The sequence below is a fragment of the Netta rufina genome (assembly GCF_964035555.1).
Source record: "Netta rufina genome assembly, chromosome: 3".
In the NCBI taxonomy this organism is placed as follows: Eukaryota; Metazoa; Chordata; class Aves; order Anseriformes; family Anatidae; genus Netta; species Netta rufina.
In genome coordinates this window covers 115,492,418-115,514,111 of record NC_140125.1, presented here as the reverse complement: position 1 = coordinate 115,514,111, position 21,694 = coordinate 115,492,418, and the positions used below count along the sequence as shown (strand labels likewise).

General features: G+C 40.9%; 1 protein-coding gene across 1 annotated transcript in view; it reads right to left on the bottom strand.

Moving 5' to 3' along the window:
• Positions 1 to 946: 946 nt before the first annotated feature.
• CDC5L (cell division cycle 5 like) overlaps positions 947 to 21,694 on the bottom strand; it is a 34,464-nt gene continuing 13,716 nt past the window's right edge. Inside the window, exons 11-16 of the mRNA XM_084285277.1 lie at positions 21,000 to 21,164; positions 19,585 to 19,665; positions 19,001 to 19,246; positions 16,179 to 16,376; positions 2,628 to 2,840; positions 947 to 1,447 (exon numbers count right to left, since the gene is read on the bottom strand). Of these exons, the coding sequence (XP_084141403.1) occupies positions 1,343 to 1,447; positions 2,628 to 2,840; positions 16,179 to 16,376; positions 19,001 to 19,246; positions 19,585 to 19,665; positions 21,000 to 21,164 (1,008 nt within the window). The 3' untranslated portion in view covers positions 947 to 1,342. The remainder of the gene's footprint in view (positions 1,448 to 2,627; positions 2,841 to 16,178; positions 16,377 to 19,000; positions 19,247 to 19,584; positions 19,666 to 20,999; positions 21,165 to 21,694) is intronic.

Sequence of the window (21,694 nt, the reverse complement as noted above, 5' to 3'; positions counted from 1 at the left end):
AGACGCTTGACTGGCAAATTCTAATATTAAAAGCATTAGGAATAATTGGTAACATTCTGAAAAACCAAATTTCTAACTTCAGCATGTTCTGGACAAGCAGTACTGAGAAAAATCTGGGTAAGGTTTAGAATACTATGTGTATGAACAGAAAAAGATCCATCCACTCCCTTCAGTAAAGCCATCCTTAATATTCAGAATAAAGTCAAAGTAGCAAGAAAATGAAATTCTGTTGAGATGTGGTCACAGAGGAGAGGAGGAGTAAATAGGGAACTTTTCCCCACCCCACTCCCAGGCTGCTCTGGGCAGCAAAGCACACTGCCGAGCCCACTCTCAAGGAGCAACAAGAAATAGTGCCAAGGACCTCAAGAGTGCTACCTATTGGATCAGGATCCACTCCAAAAACCCCTACACAATGTGCAACGTCTTGAGAGGTGGTATGGATGTGGCTGCAGTACTAAATTGAACAATATTCAGCCCTAGAACTCAGGTCAGCCAGCACAGCATGGACAGATCCAGGCCATCAGGCTACCAGGGCTGGCTACACACCTCCTGCTTATTAATGTCTGTCACTGGCCCACCCTAATTCACAAACCATGTCCAACAGATGCTTGAAGATGCTGGATGATCACAGCCAGGAAGGAGCAAAGGACAATTTTAAGAACTGTACAGAACAAGCAACTGATTACTACTGTAATGGCAAGCCAAAGCACAGTGCAGTTACGCTTACTGTCAGTATGAGCATGTGAATATCCTGATATAAAAACTAAAGTTTTGTTGCAGGCACAGAACTGCAAGCACTTTTACATGGACCAAAATTACTCTCCACAGGTCCTACCTGTTACAAATGACAATTCAGGGGAAGGAAGGAGGAATGGGGGATGGAGCACAACTGTGGAAGAACAATAAATTATCAGAAACATGAAAGAGACCTGGGCTGGGGGAGGACTCCGTTTCAGTTAAGACAAGCATTTTATTTCATAATTATTTTTAACATTCCAGGTTTATTCAAGAGACATTACTCTCAGGCATGTTATCTCATACGTCTTAAGACTGATAAAACACTAGGAATGATGTGACAATCCCAGCAAATGAAGACATGGCTAAAATCATATCAGAGTGACTTCTTTTAATAAAACTTTGGACATTTTGATCCAATGTTTTTTTAATCCTGGACAAGGCCATTCATATCAAGCGCATTTGAAATAGTCCATCAAAGGAACAAAAGTTGACAAGATACAAATAGCAGACCACACTTGATTTCTGTGACTGACGGCAAAAGCTGCTGGAGAAGTATCTGTACACTTTAAAAATGTTACATCAGCGACAAAAGGAATTTTGTGCTTTAATACTTCGCTTGAAAAGTCTCTTTATCCAACATGAAATCAGCAAATCTCTGCTGTAGCTCCTTTTCTCTCTCCTGCTGTCGCTGCACATCTTCCTTTAGACACTGAAAGGAAAACAAACAACCAGTCACGTGCCTGAAGATCATTAGCAAAGGTTGCATTTTAGTTCCTTCACAGGAAGCTGAGGTAGAAGAATGCTAAAATTACTTTAAAAACTGGAACAGTTAATATGAAGTATCAAGAATCATGGCCATCTTACTTCAGCATCCTGTTTTTGACCGCAGCTAATACAAAATGCTTCAAAAGGGGAGATTTCAAATTAGAAACCAGCCGCAAGCAGTGCCCTGTATTTAAGAGTTATCTATTGATTCCTCTCTTTCCTGAGTTTGTCCTGAACCTTTTTTTAGGTAACCTTCCTCATTAACACAACATCCTGCAACAAGGCCTTGTTCCACTAATGATGCAGTGTGTGAATGAGAACTACTGCTCATTCTGAAACTGCCAGCTGCTAGTTCATGGGATATCCCTTCACTCTTTGAGGCTGCTCCTTCCTTCTCAAAACCATACTGACCAGCTAGAGCCAGTAGGGCAGGCTGCTGTTACTCAGCAGCATTGGTCCAGATCACCAAATGCAGAGCTAGTGGCAGGACTCATGGCAAAGAGCCTGAGCTCCGAGGATGGCTCAGAACTAAAATTACACTATGGCTGCTCAGCTTCTGAAACTGAGAGCTGTGATGTCGAAAGCCAGTTCCAAAATGGGGTTCTTGCCAATTTATAACAGTTCAGCTATCTGCAAGTCTGGTAATAACAACACAGCTTAAGGGAGGAACACAATCGACATGTGAAAAGAAAGGAAAGTCTCCAGTACTCTGAACTAGCATTTGGTCAGCTGATTTTCAAGGTAATAGGAGGCTTTGCACAACTTTCCAACCTACCCTGAGTTCTAACAGTAATTAAAACCAAAACAAGCCGAATTAAGATAGACATGGAACCTCTGCTGATACATATTGCAGAAGATTAATAAAATATACCACATTAGAAATAAAATAAAAAGAAAATGAAAGTACACACTAGTAGATTAGTCCCAGCTTGTAACATGTCACAGAATCTTTGATATTGAAGTGAACAGCAGAGGTTTTTTTTGGTTACAAGTATAATTTAAGACTACCAGTAAAAACTTGGTACAAACTCAGGCTGTTAACTTCAGAGTCTGTGCATTGTAAAAAAACATCTTTTCCACAATGTCTGCATTTGATCTAAGGTATCACATTTATGCAATCTCACCTCCAGTCTCCTTGGGATAGCAGCATCTTCATGTTTCTTCAGCTCCTCAAAAGTACGTAGCTCCAGATGAGCCTGTTCAATTTGGTCCCACAAATCATTCAACTGTTTGATGAGGCCCATTGCTCGAGACTGATAACCACCAAGCAAAATCTTCAGCTTCTTTTCCATCTTGGCAGCCCTCTTTGCTTCAGTTGTCATATGACCTCTGTTTATCTGTCAGAACGAAACCAGGAATTGTTTTAATTATCCAGAATCCAAAAGTTAAAGAAAAAAGAGGTAGTAAAAATCTGCAGAACACTGTATTGAGTTGGAGTTCTTTGATTTCTGTTAACAGATCATACACTGCGCATTTTACAACAACCTAGAAGAGATTTATGGATTAAAACCTGTACAATGCATGTAGCTAATTGAAGATGAAGCCCATTAACCATAACAGAGGGTGATTACACCGTATGAGTAAGGTTTTGTAGACAGGAATTGTTGCAGTTGTGAGCTCAGTAGGCAGCCAAGACACACAACAGCTTGGTATGCCACCTCCCAGTCATCACACAGGAGATCTGTGCTTTAGTAAAGGCAAACTAAATGAAAAGAGTGTGTTCTTTTTAAATTATATTCTTTATCTGCAAAACCAGACATCTTTCAGTCCTTCTACCCCAACAGGATTAATCTAAATCATATTTTGCAGAGAAAAAGAGGCAATCAGGAGCCTGAATGCAGCTCTGGATCCATCTTTTTGTTGTAGAAAACCACAATGGAAATGTTCACACTGATCCTGTTGATGAACGAATGGCCATGTCAGGACACAGAGGCACCAGAAGGAACCATGGAAGAACCATCAGAACAGCAACTAAGTTCTACCACCTATCTGCATGTGCTTTCTTAGGAACGCCAGATCAGGAGACAAAGGACTAAGAGTAAATCCTGATGATTTGCAGAGGTGGGACAGGATGGAGATGCCAACCACTGCTGGCTTCTAAAGGTATGAAAGGCATAAAATATAAAAAAAAAAAAAAGATCAACACTAATGAAAAAACACCTCGGCAACCCCCAAAAAAACCCAGTGACATGATTAGAAGTCAATAGCTGGTATCCCTTCACTCCTGCTAGCATCGTAAGGCATCCCAGGAAAGAAGACTGTTGGCATTCAGATGTCTGGGTAGTTGAATGCTGGACTGATGACTCCAGTACACATCTTTTGTTTTGTGTTTGGGACTATGTGAGTATGAGACTGCAAAGAAGTGAAATTGGTTTGGGCTTAAAATAAAGTCACCTCACCTATCTGTGAGATCTCCCATTCAGATTTACTGCAGAACCATAATGCTGCAACCTTATTCCCTCCTCCGACATACTGAAAACCTGGTAACTCCTCGGTGGCCTCTCAAGTAACACTGCTTTTTCACAGGGCTTTTCCCTTAAGAATCTCAGAGCAAGAAGGTAAGATTATCTTTAGCGAGCAGATGAGCACTGAGATAGCACAATGAATCAGCTGCCTAAGGTCAGAAAAGCCAGAAGCAAAACCCCACAATTTACAAGCCAATACCGTACACGACAGATGTGAAGTGATGAGATTAAAATGTGGTATCAAAACCACAAAGCAAGTGGCATGTTAGAAGTGAAACTCTCCTTCCTGTATCATTCTGGTAAGTGCTGCCTGGTGCATCCTGGATTTCAAAGTCTTGATTTCCCCATAGTTTTCCCAAAGGACTCCACGTCAGTCCTGTAAAGCCGTAATCCAGAGTTGAGATTTGAAACTGACAAGTGATAAAAGTTATAAAATTCTGCCACCTGGGATACAATGCAAATAAGCCAGTGTGATCATGTTAACATGCTGTAAGTGTTTCATTCAACATTTAAAAATAGAAAAGGCACCGGAGCCCTTTGCATATTTTTATACTTGCATTCAGTTGGGCAAGGTTAAACGGGCAGGCAAAGAAAAAGCTATGGGCAGTTTTGAAGCCTGATAGACAGCACCAAAGAGATCCTTAACTCTTCATACACAGAATATACCTCTGCGAAGCTGGGGGGAGGTGCAGCTTTTCACATCTCTGCACAGGGACATAAAGGCTCCTGGTCATTCTTTTATGCTACCTTCTTAAAAATATTAAAAACGTAAAAACAGTTCACACTTCTCAGAAAAAAAAAAAAAAAAAAATTCCAAACTCAACAAGAAGATTCTGGGCTTCTCACATTTTGATTTTCGCCACAGTAACAAGTATACTAGCACAGGAGATGAAGAAAAAATGCTTCACATTCTCAACTGTTAGAACACAAGTCTACCTCAGAAACACAGTGGCTAAAGTAACTATCCTTGCCTCATTTCCTTTAGAAATCAAATGAATTACCATTGATCAATGAGAAAGTAGAAGTTTTTCTCTGCTTTGAACCCCACACACCATGCGTTACCCAACATATCATCTTTTTTTATCTACAAAACTAAATTATTTGTGGAAAAACTACTTTATAATCTGTCCAGGACTGTGTCCTGGACTGTCTGATGCTACTGAAGTATGCTTTATTACGCAGCTTCACGTTTCTTTAAAATGCTTCGCTCCTTAACAATTTATTCACTCGTTGAAAACAGGTTTAGTACGTGGTGCAGAGATAAACAAAGTGAACGGTAAAGAGAGAAAACTGTTAATGGGGGAGTGAAAGAGAATTTTGACCTTCTAGGCTGCCTAGTTTGTTTCTGGTGAGACAGATGCAGACTGCTACACTTTTCAGATTTTGTTTGCAATGTAGTCTTTCAGTATGCCCAAGGTGCTTTAAGCATACAGAAAGGCGCCTCTTTTTCAATATTTATACAAATCTAGAGAAAATTAAATAAATAGATTAGGGATTTGTGAGGGTACTCTCCGATGGAAAAGTATGAAAGCTTTAAATGTCTTCACTGGTAAATAATATGCCATTACTGCAACAACAAATACAGCTGGGCGGCAAATGAACTGCTTTCCAATTACTGCTCCTCGATGAAAAACGCGTGCTGAGAATTCTTGGTATTTAGAGATTATGGAAGAGATGGATGCACAGGCAAAGAGAATTTTGTTTATAACAGAGATCTAATGTAACCCAGATTGCCCCACATTGTTTCACAGTGTTAGAAATGATAGAGTACTCTTGGTGTGAAATGGAACTCCAATCAGAATGTCATCATCCTAGAATAGGTTCAAAAACAACTATTTAGAAAAGTTCCCCTGCCTTCCTAAACGAAGATCTCTCAACAACCCGATTTTCTAACCCAATGTTAAGCACTGAGTACCTGAGGACATGAAACACAGTTAAAGCAATATCTCCATTGTACAGAAAAGAGATTAGAGCAGGGCACCGAGGTCAGAAGCCGTAACTTATCTGCAATTTTCACCAGCAGTGGCAGTACTGGGTTGGTCTTGCACTTCTACACGCTTCAGCTGGGACTCCCCTTGCCTGGCTTTGGATATTCCCATCTCAGCATGGCACCCAAGGTCCTCCCATATTCAGGAGAGAAACTGGCAGGTCTTGGGCACAGCTCCCCTGATCCATGGCCTCAGAAGAGGACCAAAGTGATGCCACCACGGTCCTTACTCCTGTCTGCTGACTAGGAGGGGAGCATGGGCTGCCTGCCCCAACACAAATACCCAAGGCCAGGTAGATCAATCCCACCCTAAATGCCTACTGCTTTAATCAACGAGTTATGATAAAATGTTCTTTCTCCAAGAAAAACAAAAACCAGATCAAATCAAATGCTTGTTAAAATATCACACCCTGATGATTTAAGGATTCTGAAGTTTTCAGACACTGGGAGTTGGATGTAATATTTCCAAGTTTTTTCTGGATACACGTTCTTGCTTTTAGCTACTACAGCTCCTTAGGTAGTACACTGCTATTCAGGCCTTGTTTTTCTGGTCAATTCCTTGTCTATCTTGGATTATCACAGGCCATGGGCCTCACTGCTGTGTTAAAAAGAAAAAAAAAATCCTCTCAAGTTTTGAAAACCAGAAATAACAGCCCTTTCTTCCTCCCCTACTTACAGAGAAATGTGAACACTCACCACCTTTCCTCCTCTCTCCCAACTACAAGATTTTAGGACCTACTACAAAAAGGTCAAAAGGAGGTCTCAGCTTTTGTAACAAATACTATTTATTAAAAATTGCTGACTTCTGCATTAATGCCAATAACTGCATATAATTTTAGTTCAAGCTTCGTAAAATTTTAAGGCTCAGATACCCAGCTAAAAATTCCAAGCAGTTATGAAGAGGTGTGTTTAAACAGTAGTCTACATTATTTGCTTAAAGCTAAGAAATGGATTTCAGTAAAATCTGACAACCGTTTCCCTCATGAACCTAGCAGAAAATGTAAAGACATTTCAAAGATTTCTCCACTTCATTATTTATTTTGTATGACTTCTTGGCCAGCTTTGGCTTGGTTGACTTTTGTACCAGCTTTAGCAAAACGGGAATAGCAAATACAGACACGGGATAAAATGGTGCCCGATCTTAGGGGAAGTGCCTTCCCCTTCATGCTCAGTTAGACTTGAACTAGAAAACAGTGTCCAGTTTTTAACACTGGATCAGAGATCAAAGAAAGTCCAAAACAGAGTAAAAGATGTATTCACAAGTTCATAAAACCATCATCTAGAAAGGGAGACTGTCTGAAAAATAATTTTTTTTTTCGTCTAACAGCAACACAGAAAATGGCAGAAGACACAACAACACGTTTTAGATATCCAGAAGATCTTTGTGAAATGAGTCTGGTTTTATGTCCACTTAGAAAGAAGAAAGGATTTGAATCTGGCAATGAAATTTTAGATAGATTAGTTTTAAGGTTTAACCAAGGACAACAAAGAACAGGGAAAGACTGCATATGAGAACAAGCATCCACCAGGAAAGATTTAGGAAAAAAACTCCGATGAAGGTAGGGCTCAAACACGTTTAAAATACATTTTTACACTTCCTCGTCTCGCCAAGTCTACCCTTCTCAGTTCAAAGGATGTTTTTTTTTCCCCTTTATTGTTTTGCTTTCATTCCATTAAACTTGAAGCCTCCTGCAATCCCTAAACAGCAGCAAGCACTCCTGTATTCTGCTTGATAGTGCCTGATGGACAAAAAAAGCCGAAAGAAAATTGCTCTATGTTCTTACCAGAGCCATAGTCAAAAGTAAACCAACTTATCCCATGACCTTGGAGAATCAACACATCACCCTAAAGCTGGTTAGCTTGTGCAAAGAAATCTTTTGCCAGTTCCTCCTGTGTGGAGGAACAGTAATATGGTTTAGTGGAGGACTGGTTAGTGTTAGGTCAGAGGTTGGACTCTGATCTTGAAGGTCTCTTCCAACCTAGATTATTCTGTGATTCTATACAGGAATACTCCCAACACTGCTCTAACTTCCTGCCTCTCCTCAGACCCACAAACAACCCTCCCATGCTCACTTCTGCTGGTGGGAGCTGGATCAACTTAATTTAAATAGCAGGGTTTGTGAACTTGCCTTGTTTTGACTTGGTAAGCCAGAGCAGCTGAAAGGAGTTAACGAGCAGCAAGATGAAGAGATGAATGCCATGTCATGCTGAGCAGCTTTTGACAGCATTTCACATTATCCCTGAGCCAATGATGACTGTAATGCCCTCTGCACACATTTGGGTGATCTGCCTTAACGAGCTCAAAAGGTACGCTCTACAATAGCACATTTTTTAAAAAAGTTAATTACTCTACTTAAAAATATTTTACTGTTTACTGGTCATTACCATTATGATTTACTGCTATCTGCAGAAGGCCATTCCATCCGCCCCCAGCTGAAACCAATAACCCGAGTGCAATCTCCATGTGAACTGCTTCAGAAATCACAACACCTCGCTTTCAAGCATCACAACAGGAGTTGGTAGGGCTGTGGAGTGACAGTGCAGGGTATGTAAAGAGTAAGTGGTCCCACAGAAGTTTGTGGCACCCAACTATCTAGCTTTATAGGAAGTTACTACAGGAAGTTAAGGATAAATTAGACACTGCTGATTTACAAGAACGATTTCAGAGATTTTTTTAGCTGCAAGCAAAAACATAGGTTACTGCAGCATCTGATAAGATAATAGGGCAGCGAGCACAATACAGTTAACATCAAAAAGCATCACTGCAAACCCAGCATTCTCAGACTGACCTCTTCCAGAGGCGAGGCAAAAAATCTTGTGGAAGCCCATACCACAAGCCATTAGCAGGCAGCCCTGGTCCCTCTTCGTACACAGCAGAAGCCCTGCGATGAGCTTACCACAGTCATTAGCGCTCCACTCCAGCAGCTACCACTACACGAGCATAAATGCAACAAGTTACTTCACAAGCAGCAACTCCCACTGGCACAACATCCACAGGCTCTGACACTGCTCCACATTTGGACAGGCTCTGTAGATGAGGTGGCTTGCACCAACAAACCGTATCGATTTTTCCCTCTTTCTGTTAAAAATCAGTTTGACAAAGTGATGGTGCGCAAAGACCTTTAGCAATGACGAGCTCTCTCAATGCTGAACTTTATTCCTCAGCACAGGGGTTCCCATTCTGAACTCCATTTTCACATGCAAAACCTGATTTCACCAGGCAATGCACAGGAAGTCAATTGTTTTAGGCACCGAGGAAAAATTTCCCCATACTAGGAGTAACTGGCCACAAAAAAGTAACTGCTACGCAGTTCAGGTTTATTTTTACAGAACTTTTTTCTACTCTCCATTTAAAATGTTTTGGCAGAACTGGACTGAGGACATGAAGTAAGCAAATGGAAAAAGGCTTTTTTCCACACACACAAGTTACCGAGCCCCCAAAACATGACCTTAGAAGAAAGGCAACCACAACATACCAGTCCAATTTGAAGACGAATTTCAGACGTAGGCAAGATCACAGAAATAAGAATATGAAGAACCCTCTTACTGGCAGTCATCTGCTTCCTTCCAAATGTCCTCAAGTAAGTCAACAGTAAGAAAATTGCTATAAAATCAAGCATTTGCATTTCTCTCTGAAAATAACAGTTTAGCAGCAAAAGCATAGTTCTATTTCTCAAAGCTGTTCAACTGGCAGCCTGAGCAATGTCACCTCTGTAAGCCTTTAAGTCCTAGAGAACAGCTAAATTTGAGTAAAACTACATCTGCCTTTTTCCTACTTGCTCGTGGTGATGAAGGTTTCAGAGTCGGGTAGAGGTAGAAATGTAACTTGTGGGGAAATCCAAGGACTTAATAAGTCAATTTACCTAAAGGAAAGTTAAAAATGGTTTTTATTCCAGGCTTGCAACAAGCACAGATGCAAAGCTCCAGCTCCATTCAGCCAGCTGTAAATTGAAGATTACTTTCCAGGTATTACAAAGCACACCTAAGGCTTAGAGGTTTTACTCCGCGATTTCCAGTCACAGGTCTGCAAGTGCTTTGCAAACACACTTCACAGAGCTGCATAAGGTAGACATCAATCCTGTTCCAGTGACAGAGAAACCGAGGGAGACATTAAGAGCTAGGTTTGTTTCACTTATCTGAGGTGCCCTAAGGTGCCTCTGCAATCAAAAAAAGAATAGGAACCCCATGAAGGAAATTCAACCCTCAGGCAGGCCAAGCTGATCTCAGGAGGAGCCTCGTCTCCCTACCAAAAACACAGGGAGCCTACGGCAACGGCAGCTTTGTTTGAGTTGGGAGGCTACAATGAGCTGTATTGAGTCGCAGCTCACAGGACTTGCTCAAAAATAGGCAACGAATAGCCACCTGCACGAGAAAGAGAGTGCATAATTTCTGGCTGCGTCCATTTATCTTTCCTGGCAGGGCATTTTTTTCTTGCTGTACACAGAATTTACCCTTGGCAACAGACAAACTTTTATTTATCGTATCATAGGTATGGAGGGTAATTTCATTACAGACCTCACAACTATTCCTAAATTCTGCAAGCAAAGACGTGATGTGTAATAGCCTAGGCTGATCTAATAACCAGCTGCTATGGAAAGGGGTCTGCTTCTTAACCTCAAAATAATTCGTTTTCTGACAGTTCAACGAACTGAATCAGGTTAATGCCAAGTTGCAGCAGCACTGGTACAAGATCAGAGGTAACAGCAGGGGGCTCAGGAAGAGAAGGGAGCAGCACTGATGGGTTTTGGCATGAGCTGAAACAGTGGAGCATCCTAGCTACAACACAAACTGCATGCTAACCATGCTGGTAAGTAGTTAGAAGTGTTTTCACACAGAGGTAAAGACAGTTCCTAAGAGATCTGCTATCCATCAGTGTTACCCAGGAAAAAAAAAAAAGCGTATTCCCTACAAAACTGCAACACTAAATAGATTTGCAACCCGACGAGCAAGTGCACATTAAGCAGAGATCAGGCACTGTAGTAGTGGTCTTGCATAAACAGCCGGATCTATCAAACTCTGAACAGCTTGACAGTGGAGACCACTGATAAGCCTCAAATGTGTTCCTCTGATGCCAACTACATTTCAACAAACCTTGTTTAAAAAAGAAGAAAACACTTCATAACAGCACCACAGTAGTACAAATGAGTATGTGTGACCATAAAAGCAGAGCACCCAGGGATTCCACCAGAGTTTGAGTATTTGAATTTGGAGTAACTTCTCAATTCCTAGTCTTACATATTCTTATTTTCTACAGGTGTTTTCTTAGAAACAGCACGACTGAAAATCCAAGACAAACTGCAGTCTTTAAAAGCACGTAAGCTAGAGATAAAAATAGAATCTCCAATAACCTAACAACTGATACACCTTACAGTGCAGCACAATCCATAAATCTCCAGCTAAGACGCTGGTTTGCAATGAAAATTAATTCAGAGGACTTGGGCTGCGATCAAAAACTGGCTGCTTCGGTCTGGTGCATTACCAGCTCGTTCATGGGGACAATGCACACCGTAGTTACACAACCAGATATTGCAAATCCTACTGTGGGATGGATATTTTACTATGCTTTGTGTACACAATGAACTAGTTTCCTCCTCTGTAGACTTTCATGAGGGATGATTTAGCAATCAACTGAAACGAGGACATAACTACCACAATGCTAAGAAAAATATTTGAATATTGCAAGCCAATATTATGAACTCCTTTCAAATACAAAGCAACGCTGGTAGGAAGTTCCTGTGTTCTGAATTACAAAGGAAAGAACTAGTTTGTTAAACAGATGCCTCTACTGTCATCGTTGCACCTGATAAGCTTCCTAGCTTAACAAATATCCCAGGTAGGAATAGTTTGCCTTATAAACACGTTGCTTGGAGGAGAAATAAGTATGAGATGCTGCAGAGAAGTGGTTACTCAATGCTACTGTGCATGAGAAAACTCCAGTTCCTGAAAGGCCTAATCCTGCAGGGCAGCTAGCCTCGAACAAATGTGCTAGACCTCCAGAAGTTGCTGCACAGATCAGAAAATCCCACCTGGATTCAAGCAAATCTAAGCCATACCCCAACTCACAGCGAGGTCAAAGGGATTCACTTGCACAGACCTGAAGCACTTGCTGGTAAGGCGAAAAAGTTCACATACTAACATCTTCCCACTCTAAAGCTATGTAAGTAACACGTTCAAAGAGTCTAAAAACCTCAAACAAGAAGAGAAATGAGAAGTACAACCACGTGGCTGTACATTCCACTAGGAAAACCATCAGTGTATTGCGCCTTCCTGCTGCAGATGCCTGGACAGGGTATCCAGCCAAACGGAAGCCGTCCACAATTGCTCCACTTCGCTTGCCCAAGACCATCAATAACAGCAAAAATCTGTTTGTGATATCACCATCAATTCCAGAGAGATAAATGTCATGTCAACATACACAAGACTGCCACCACTAAATCACTCAGGCAGCGAGAACAGGCCAATTAGAGGAGGACGAGCGTTTGTCCACACCATCAATCCAGCCAGTAATCTCTGAGCAATGAAGACAGTGCTAGAAATAAGCTGCCTTTTTTTTTTTTTTTTTTTTAAAACCCTCTCCAGAGGATCTGCAGGGTGTTAGCAGTCCCATATGGAAGTATTAGACAGTGACTACCCAATGTGTGCAGCTGTCTCCAGCAACTCCCACTGAACACCGCGGGTTTTTTCTACCAGACTCAGTCGGGAAGGGAACAGGCAGCCCCAGAAGCTGACCAGCATCAGTTTCTGCTGCTGGCAGACTATTTTAGTTTCCATTCTTCTCTCAAAGGAAGTTAAGAGTACAAGCAAATATCTCAGGGTACTGAAGGGAGAGCTAATATCACTGCTTTTCGTTAAGGTTGTCAGATACTTCCCATTAAAAGAGCTGATACTGCTGATACTTCAACTGATACTGCTTTTAGACAATTTTACTCGGAAAAAAAAACTCAAAATGAAGGTGAGTTTTGCCATTTCTGGAAACAGAGTAGAAAAAAATGTCATGCTTTTTTTTTTTCCTGTTGTACACTCATTTCTTCATTAAGCTGCTACACTTTTGATTTATTATTAACTAAACTCAGCCAGTGACCTATGCTGAAGGGCCTTCTAAAACAGGTCAGGCAACAGAGCTGCACTGAATCGCAGTTTGCATACACTTGGGGAAATTTTCAGCTCAAATTTAACTCTGTCCACCTGCACTCAACAGCAGTGAAAAGCAAAGCAGGACTTCCACTGCACCTGTAGCCAGCTCTGCTGGCCCCAGCTCATGACTCGTCTGGGGTTTGGGGTACGTTGAAGGTAGCCACAAGCTTGCTCTCCCACCTTACTATCAGCACACCAAGCAATGACACCTTGCCTAGCAGAACTCAGAATTCCCAGCTAATCTGAAGCTGTTAGAGAATCACGGAGCCTTGTGATCGCAGCAAGTGATCATAGCCAGAGCTAGCCAGACTTTGTTCACTCTCCCTTCTGCGGAACTCCACGCGATGTTGGTAAGTGAATTAAAACAGTTTTTTTTTGACAGACCCTCCAATTCGTACTGCATTTCCTAGCTGACTACAGAGCAATGAGCAAACGCACCAGGAGTTTGACAAAGGGATGATTTGATCTGTCTTTGCTTCAATACCCTCAGCAAGCACGCCACTGGCAACTTCTTATTCAAATATTGGGAGGAGATAGACTAACAGCACGAGGAAGCCCACACAGAAGTAACCAATTCAGACTTCAGCAATAATCTGCAGCATAAAGGCACTGGGCCACACACTGAACAATGAAGAGAAAACAAAATATTCAATAGTTACTCATTAAGCAAGCACCATCCATCCTGTGCAGTAAATGAGTCTGTGGAAAAAAAAATACTAGGCTGTAATCACGAAATTAAAGGCTGTCTCATAATGCATCTGCGTAGGCAAATCAAGGCTGCCAGAGGAAGGCTGCCTGTGCATTCCCTAACTTCAACCGCTTGACTTTGCGACTTTAATAATAACTCACTCTCCTAATGCAGTTTGGGGCGTAAAATATTGAAATTTCAAAAGCGTTCATACGCAAATTAGGTACAGCCCTCAGCGTGCTGGCTCGAGGCCAGCGCAGCCCCTGCTGCCCTGTAAGCTTGGGTGCTGCTGTGCTCAGTTTTTCTTCTTTATTTTTTTTTTTAAATGGAAATGCAGCAGAGCAGAGCTCCGAAGGGAGCAGTGACCGGCTGGCAGCCTTCGGCAGGGCGATGGTGCTCTCTGCTGGGCAAGCAGCAGCACGACAGGGGCTTAGCATCACCACGGAGGTGAACGGCTCATGGCCCAAACGGGAGGCTAACAACAGGGAAGACTACGCACGGACAAGTCACAACTAAAAGACTTCACAAAACACATGCTCTTTCTGTATTTCACGTGGGAACCAAGTGAACATTCAGCCTTTCTGATTTCCCTCTCATTTAATTTCTGTGGTAGTATCTGTTTGTATCTGTTTCTTCCAGCAACGGTAGCTATGTTGATGTTAAATAGAGAAGAACTTAAAAATTTGAGTTTCCTTTTACAACAAAAGGGAAAATAATTGCATACCTGCATAATTTTTTAGGCTAAAATGGTATTTTGGAGAACTGTTGATAATTTACTGCAAGTCTGAACAAACGTGTTTTGTGGGAAGAAACCATGTAAACCTAGCTTACCTTTTATCATAAAAGCTGCGTACATTTGCATTTTTAGTGGAGCATTTGGGTGACGGTCTAGAAATCAGTGTCAAAAGGTTTGAATTGCTCTTTTTTAGTTAGCACACTATACCTCTGATGATCTCTTCTCCACTAACACCCCTAACTGATCATACTGGGAAACTGCAAGCTTGCTCTTTGCTGTATGTGTAACACACACAGCACTGACAACTGCTGCTGAACCAAACAAAAGCCTCAAAACAAGAAATCACCCAGTCTCAGTAAACCCACTGTTGGCTTGGTGGAGTCCTACACTGTGTCACAAACCAGATCAAGAAGCTGCTCCAAGTAGTACAACCCATCTGCAAAACTCTTCTTTTTCCCCAGATGAGGGCTCTGATGGGATTTGGATGGGTGAGTAAATAGAGTGCATGTGTATTCCTTGTAGTTTACATTTCAAACAAGCTCTCAGAACCCTTTAACTGTGCAGTTACACTGCATTCTTCCTCCAAGAAACATGACAGTGGTTGGGAGAGCTCAAAATAGAGGAGCTCAGCAGAGCTGAAATGGAAGATAAACAAATTGGAGGATGAACATGTGAAACAGATTGCGAAGTAACTCAAAAAAAAAAAAAAAAAAAAAAAAAGAGCAGCAACCCAGGAAGGGTAAACTCTATCCTAGGACACTTCATCAAACCTTAAAGCCTCGTTAAGGCTTGTGACTGCTGCATTTTGAATACATGAACACAAGCAAGTTGGCACTGGAGAATGCTGCCCTGTACAGCTCGGAAAGCAGCAGGAAGGTCTCGTTTCAGTTCTTGCCCCACTCGTACCAGTGCTCTCCCATAGTGCTCAGACTGCATGCAGGCACATCAGTGAGATGTTGCCATCTGACCTCTGTCATTCTGTGCTTGTAGGAAGTATTTGTGAAGCAAACACGACACCAAACTCAAGATTTGAGTTTTAAATCTAAACATAAATAAGCCTTGTACTTCCTGGTAATGGAGAAACACAAACATCCACTCTTTTCATTTTGGGGGACCACTGGAATTGGCTGAACCTTCACGTATGTAATAGTCAATGGCAAAGTATGCCATAAACTTCCATTAATCAGAAAACAACTCTGGATTTGAAAACAACTTGTGAGGGGTTTGGGACAGAGGCTGTTTTAAAGCATCCTTCTCTGAAGTATCTTGTCCTGCCCACTACCAGAGACAAAATGAAAAACCAGAGAGAGCTGGTATCTCATCCACTAATAGCAGAGATTAAGAAAACTGCAAACAAACCACACGGAACTACATGAGAGCAAAGGCTGACCTTCTCTCCAGGTGAGAATAAAGGGGTGACATGAACAGTCAGTCTTACAGCTAATAGTGCAAAGGGACATTGTGCAGGAGAATACTGTAAGAATACTTTGAGAAAAGGACAGAAGGCAATTTGAACACCTCAAGAACATCTATGAAGACCCTCAGAGAATTTCTTAACAACCTTTTCAAAGGAATCCCACCAAGAGACCTGAATTTATAAAGTGACCGATACCTCTTAAAAAAAAAAAAAAAAAAGATGCAAAAGCAGAAAAAAATGACACTGACCTCAAGTCTCTTCTCAAGTGACTCTATCCTGTCTTTTTTGCTGGCCAAGTTAGCTCTTGTGTAGCGGCTCTGTCCGGGCAGATATAACACTTGGCTGTAACATTCCTCCCACACCTGGTTATAAGCTTCACTTGAGAGCTCTCCATGCCCCATTCCTTGCTTTACCACTTCCATCTCTTGTGCCAGTAGATCCTGTGCCTGTTGGAAATGATGAGAAATAAATTGCAGTTACAATACACAGGGTACAAGAAAATTCCTCTTGTTTTCAGTCCTTCAGCGCACAATTCATGGGGGCAGTTTCTCTTTGCATACCAAAAGCTCACCATCAGGTTAAGCTAACTACAAAATCTAACACAGATGCTGTGGATTATAAATGAAACCCAGGCTAGAAGGCTACTCACAGCACAACTATCCCTCATTTTATATAATTTGGCCAAACCTGACATCACTCCGCTGTAGCTAATGAAAGCTATGGCACAACCAGATATTTCATCTTGCTGCAGAAGAACAGAGATAAAAGCAGGGACCTTGAGGGGAGGGAGAACTACACAGACAGAAGCAGCTGTTCTATGCAACAAAAATCACTTTTCATTTCCTTTTGCTTGCCCCTCTCCACACAGTGTGGAAAGTCAACTTTAAACATTAACGGATGAGCTGCGTAAGCTTTTATGCAGGAAAGGCTCCTCTAACAAGCGCAGTGTTTGTAGAGAACTACTACTGAGCTAGGAGCTTTCTCCTCTTACCAGTTCAGTTTCCAAAGTACATCGCAATTAATGGGAAAGACCCACGTTGTTTTCACAACTCATAATATTGACAAAGAATCTAACCCACAGAGCTACATAGGCACCAAGCTCTTCACGATTTATTTGCAACTAAACACCTAAACATGTTTGCTGATCTGGATTTCGTTGATTACAAGTGTGTCTCCACCCTTTCAACAGCATTTACAAGCATTCTGCTAATTTCTGTATCACCAGCAGATATCTCAGAGGAAGCCAACCTGTATTTTATAACAGCACATTGTCCAGGAAGCATGTATTTCAAAGCATTGCTAGGTTAAATCACTCCAGAGATACCAGGGAAAGACAAATTAATCACTTGTCCTGGACGGTCAAGTCAGATAAAGTAGAAGTACTCCAGCCACACCTGACAAAGCTGCAGCTTACATTAATGCACTTTTAATTAGCAGCTATTTGTACACTGTAACTACTTAGACTAGTTGTGACAGCAAAACAGTTCCACAGCTCACAACACTGCATTTAGCATCACTGCTAATCCTTCCCAAAAGAACACTATATACCAGGAAAAGAAAGGAGCATTTTTTGAAGGGATTTCAGTAGAAAATGCTCTAGAACAAAAAAAGGGAAAGCAAACAAACCCCAGACAGGGGTGCAGATAGGAATGCTACTTGGCCTGAATTTGATTTTAAACAAACAGGGAGTATTATTCTGAATGTTAGACAGCGAGTATGAAGAAAGAACTGCCCATCAGTTAAGAGAGAATAATTTCTAGGGACTCTGAAGGAAATTTCCAGACAAAAACGACTGGACTGTGTAACAAGTCCAAATGAAGTGACAGCAAACTCAGTTCTTGTTGTACTTCAAAACAAACAAGAGAAGGCACTCAGAGGCTGATCCTAAGGGAACAGTTCGACATTGTCAGAGCAGTGATATTCATGATCTAACTGCATTTTCCATCTTTAATTTCTCCTGCTAAGAAATGTGCAAGTGTAATCTTTCATTTAATAGCAAATTAAAGTACATACTGTCCAGCGTTTTTTTATTTTAGACTCTTGATTCATTGGTCAGCTATGGTCAAGGAGACAGATCTAAAATCTGCTTGTTTATCTGTAGAGTCACTTTACAGTAATACAGGATTTAGGATCTGAGCTACCACAGCTCTTGTCAGACTACAAGTTACAGATAGCAGGAGTCTGTGCATAACAACACATGATTTGGTGGCATGTGATTTTGTCCTTTCCAATCATTTTTATTCCTGTAAGCATTTTGTAAAAGGTTACTGGCACAACTTCACAGGTGAAGCTCTTTGAAAGAGCTAACCACAGCCTTGTGTGTCTAAACTGTCTGTCACTTGGCAGCAAGCGCAACATCTGTAGATGTTTAAATAAATGAACAGCCCGAACTGGAAGCCTCGGTACAAGGATATTTAGCTTGGGATTACAATGCAGAAGAGGACAGAATGCCTAGACACTCTCATTTTGTCCAGTGACAACCTGTTCTGCCTATTCAGCACTTTAACCAGGGGTGCTTTAAGATCAGTTGCCACAGCCCAGCAGGCTTTGCAAGAGGCACTGCTGTGCTGGATCAAGCCTGAGAAGCATCATTAAACAACCCTGTTTGCTGCTCCCAGTTATAAGCTAGCTACCACTGTCATACTTAGTCTGCACTGCTATGAAGAAAATAAATGCCTTGTAATCCTGGCTTAAAAGTCAACACAGGCAGCACAGGGAGGATACCACATGGGATTGAAGTGTCTGTACTTTAATATCACTTTATAGGTCAGGCAAAGTAGAATTTGATAAATGTGGAGGGCTTATAGCTCCTACTCTTACTTCAAATGATAAGCAATCACAACACATTCAAAATTGTATCCAGAAGACTGTGTCTGTGGACAAATACATCATTATCATCCTGCTGAGTGTCGAGATGAACATTAGCTCATAGAAAAAAAAACCATACACTTAAGTTACCCTTACAGCTCTTCACACAATGCTCTGGAGATATTCCAACTCTGTACAATCTTTAATCCACTTTCTTTTCCTTTTTTTCAGGTCAGGGGTAATTAGGCTGTACAATTCTCACCTTCTTGAGATCCTCTTTGGAGAACTTCTCGTAAGGATTTTGTTCCAAGTAAGCCATATGTTCTGCATTGTTGGTTCCAAATCCTGGGCCTTTCCCCTTCTTACCACTAGACTGGTCTCCAAATGGATGGTGTAAAAGATCAAAATGAAGCATAGTAATCATCTCCTTCTTTATTAGCTCTTCACTTTTCTGCAAATCTGTTAGAGGTGGCTCCACATTCAAGGGTCTCAATATTGTTTCATTAACCTGCCCAAGAATAATAATAAAAAAAAAATCATAAACACCGTATTACCAGAGAGCACATTAAATTCATATACTTCTATTTAAACATGATTTTACATCAGTTAAACCACGTGAACAGGTGCCAGAAACCCTTGCTGCATGAAACAGATACAGCAACCCAAACCCAGTCGTATTTTCGGCTACAAGTATGAAATACCTTAGAACATTTTCAACATGAAAAGCTGAAATCAGCATAGTCAAATAAGGATTTCATTCTTTCATGATCTACCTAGGCTGTATTTCCTCCTACAATGGTTAAAACCTGCATTTTTTTCTTCAAAGTGAATTTTGTTTCCACTTACTTCTGAAGGACGTGGCAGATTTTTCTGAACAGCTTTGTGCATTCTCTTCAGTTCCTTCGCACGCTCTGCCTCTCGGAGAGCCTAGACAAACAAGCTAAGTGTTACTCCAGCTGCTGCAATACAATCGGACGCTTCTTACAAATACATGTGATAAAAAGAACTAATTCCTGCAGCAAAAGTTCCTTGAAGTACTAAAACACAGAGTAGGTCACACTTCACATGACATAATTTACTGCCACTCATGTTAACAAGACTACAGCAGACTGTGACAGAGATCCTAAAAAGCTATTTCAAGCCATCATATTTTCGTTCATCCCAAGCAGACTTAGTCCTTTATAAATTTTTCCACATCAGGTTTTACTTCTGCTCTAACTCTCCAAATAGGAAACCTGCCAGTAAGAGACTCTTAAATCTTTGTCCTCTTTTACGACATACTTCAGTGAAACAATACTTGTGAACATATGAAAACATGAGATTTTTTCTTACATACTGCTTTTTCTCCTTAAATTCTTCTTTTTTTTTTTTTTTTCCATACAAAATGAAAAGGAAATATTGCCTAAACTTCAGGGATGATGACCAATACCTCCCATGTTCTGATCCTAGACATGTCATGCCTCCATTTGAAAGGCAGTTTGCTATTATTTTAGTTGATATTAGAAATTGATTTTTTTCTCTATTCCACACACCTAAATTATCCATGTTTATGCAAACTTCTATTATTTTATTACATGCAACAGATGCCTATATGTGCACAATTTGTTCCTCCCCAAATGGGACGCTTTAGGATACACTTAACAGGTATCAGAGCATAGTTTGTGTGGTCTTAATTATTTTGTTCACTTGTTAAAACAAACTATCACTTTCTCCAGGCTTTAATTCTGAAACAACAACAACAGAAACCCATTCACAACTTGGCTGCCTGAGTAATCCTGTCGTAACCCCCTACAAATGGGGAACAATTCACTCCTTAGTAGATCTCTGAGCGTTCCACCAGCCTGCCTGAATTTGTATCTATTTTATAAACAATAACTTTTAACTCTGAGCGTATAACCTGAAAATGAAAAATGCACAGTACTCACATGCTTAAAATTAAGCACATGCATCTGCTGAAAAATGCTTTTAATTATATTTTTATCTTTTGAGGGAACAAAAGGAGAAGGGAGGACATGCACACTTTTAAAGACTATCACAAAAAATAAGGCATGTTACCTACCATCAAAGAAAAAGGTTCAGAGAGAAAACTGATTCTGCTTGTACGTATGTTTTCTGTGCTGCCACCACAGTGAACAAGTAAATTTTCCTGTTATTCTGTAGAAGCTGTACCACCTCCACTTAACATGTATGACACTATGAAACCATAAAATGAACGTATTTTGTTTTAAAGAAATAGCACTATCTGCATTACATACACCTACCTGCTTGCGGGCTTCTATATCAGCCGTATCTTCCACAAAGGCTTCATCTACTTCATGTTCCTCAAGTTCTTTTTCTGCATTTTCAGGTAAAACAATCTCAAAGTCGTTCTTTGGAGCAGGAAGGGACATGAGCCCGAGGCGCAGGTGTTCACGAGACTCTCTCTCCTATTGGAATATTATTAAGATGTGTTTCTGAATTCATGCATTGATGCACAGTATGACAAAATTCCATTTATCTGCATCAACAGATGTGAACACACAAGTAATACACAAATCAAATAAAAACAGAATTTGTGAGGTCTGACAAAAGGGGACACATTACTAATCCAGGCTAGCCTATATACCACTACCCAGAATTTATTCACATAACATACAGAGAAACTTTCTGATGCTAAAGGACAACTTTCAGCTTTCTTAAAGACAGGTACTGAAACATACAAATATATAAAGTATACAAAACAACAGCTTGGCGCCTTCCCCTCCCAGTAGTGTCAGTACAACCATGGAGACTCACATATTTGCCTTTCCAAAATTGAAAATATGTGAAAATGCATCCATACTGATGATGGATATGGGACTATTTGTAAGACTAACTCCAATTTTTTTCACAGCAGTTGGTCACATATCTGTGGATTGCTGCACAGGACAAAAATGACACAAACATCACCGGATCTGGAAGTCAGTGGAGTCCATAC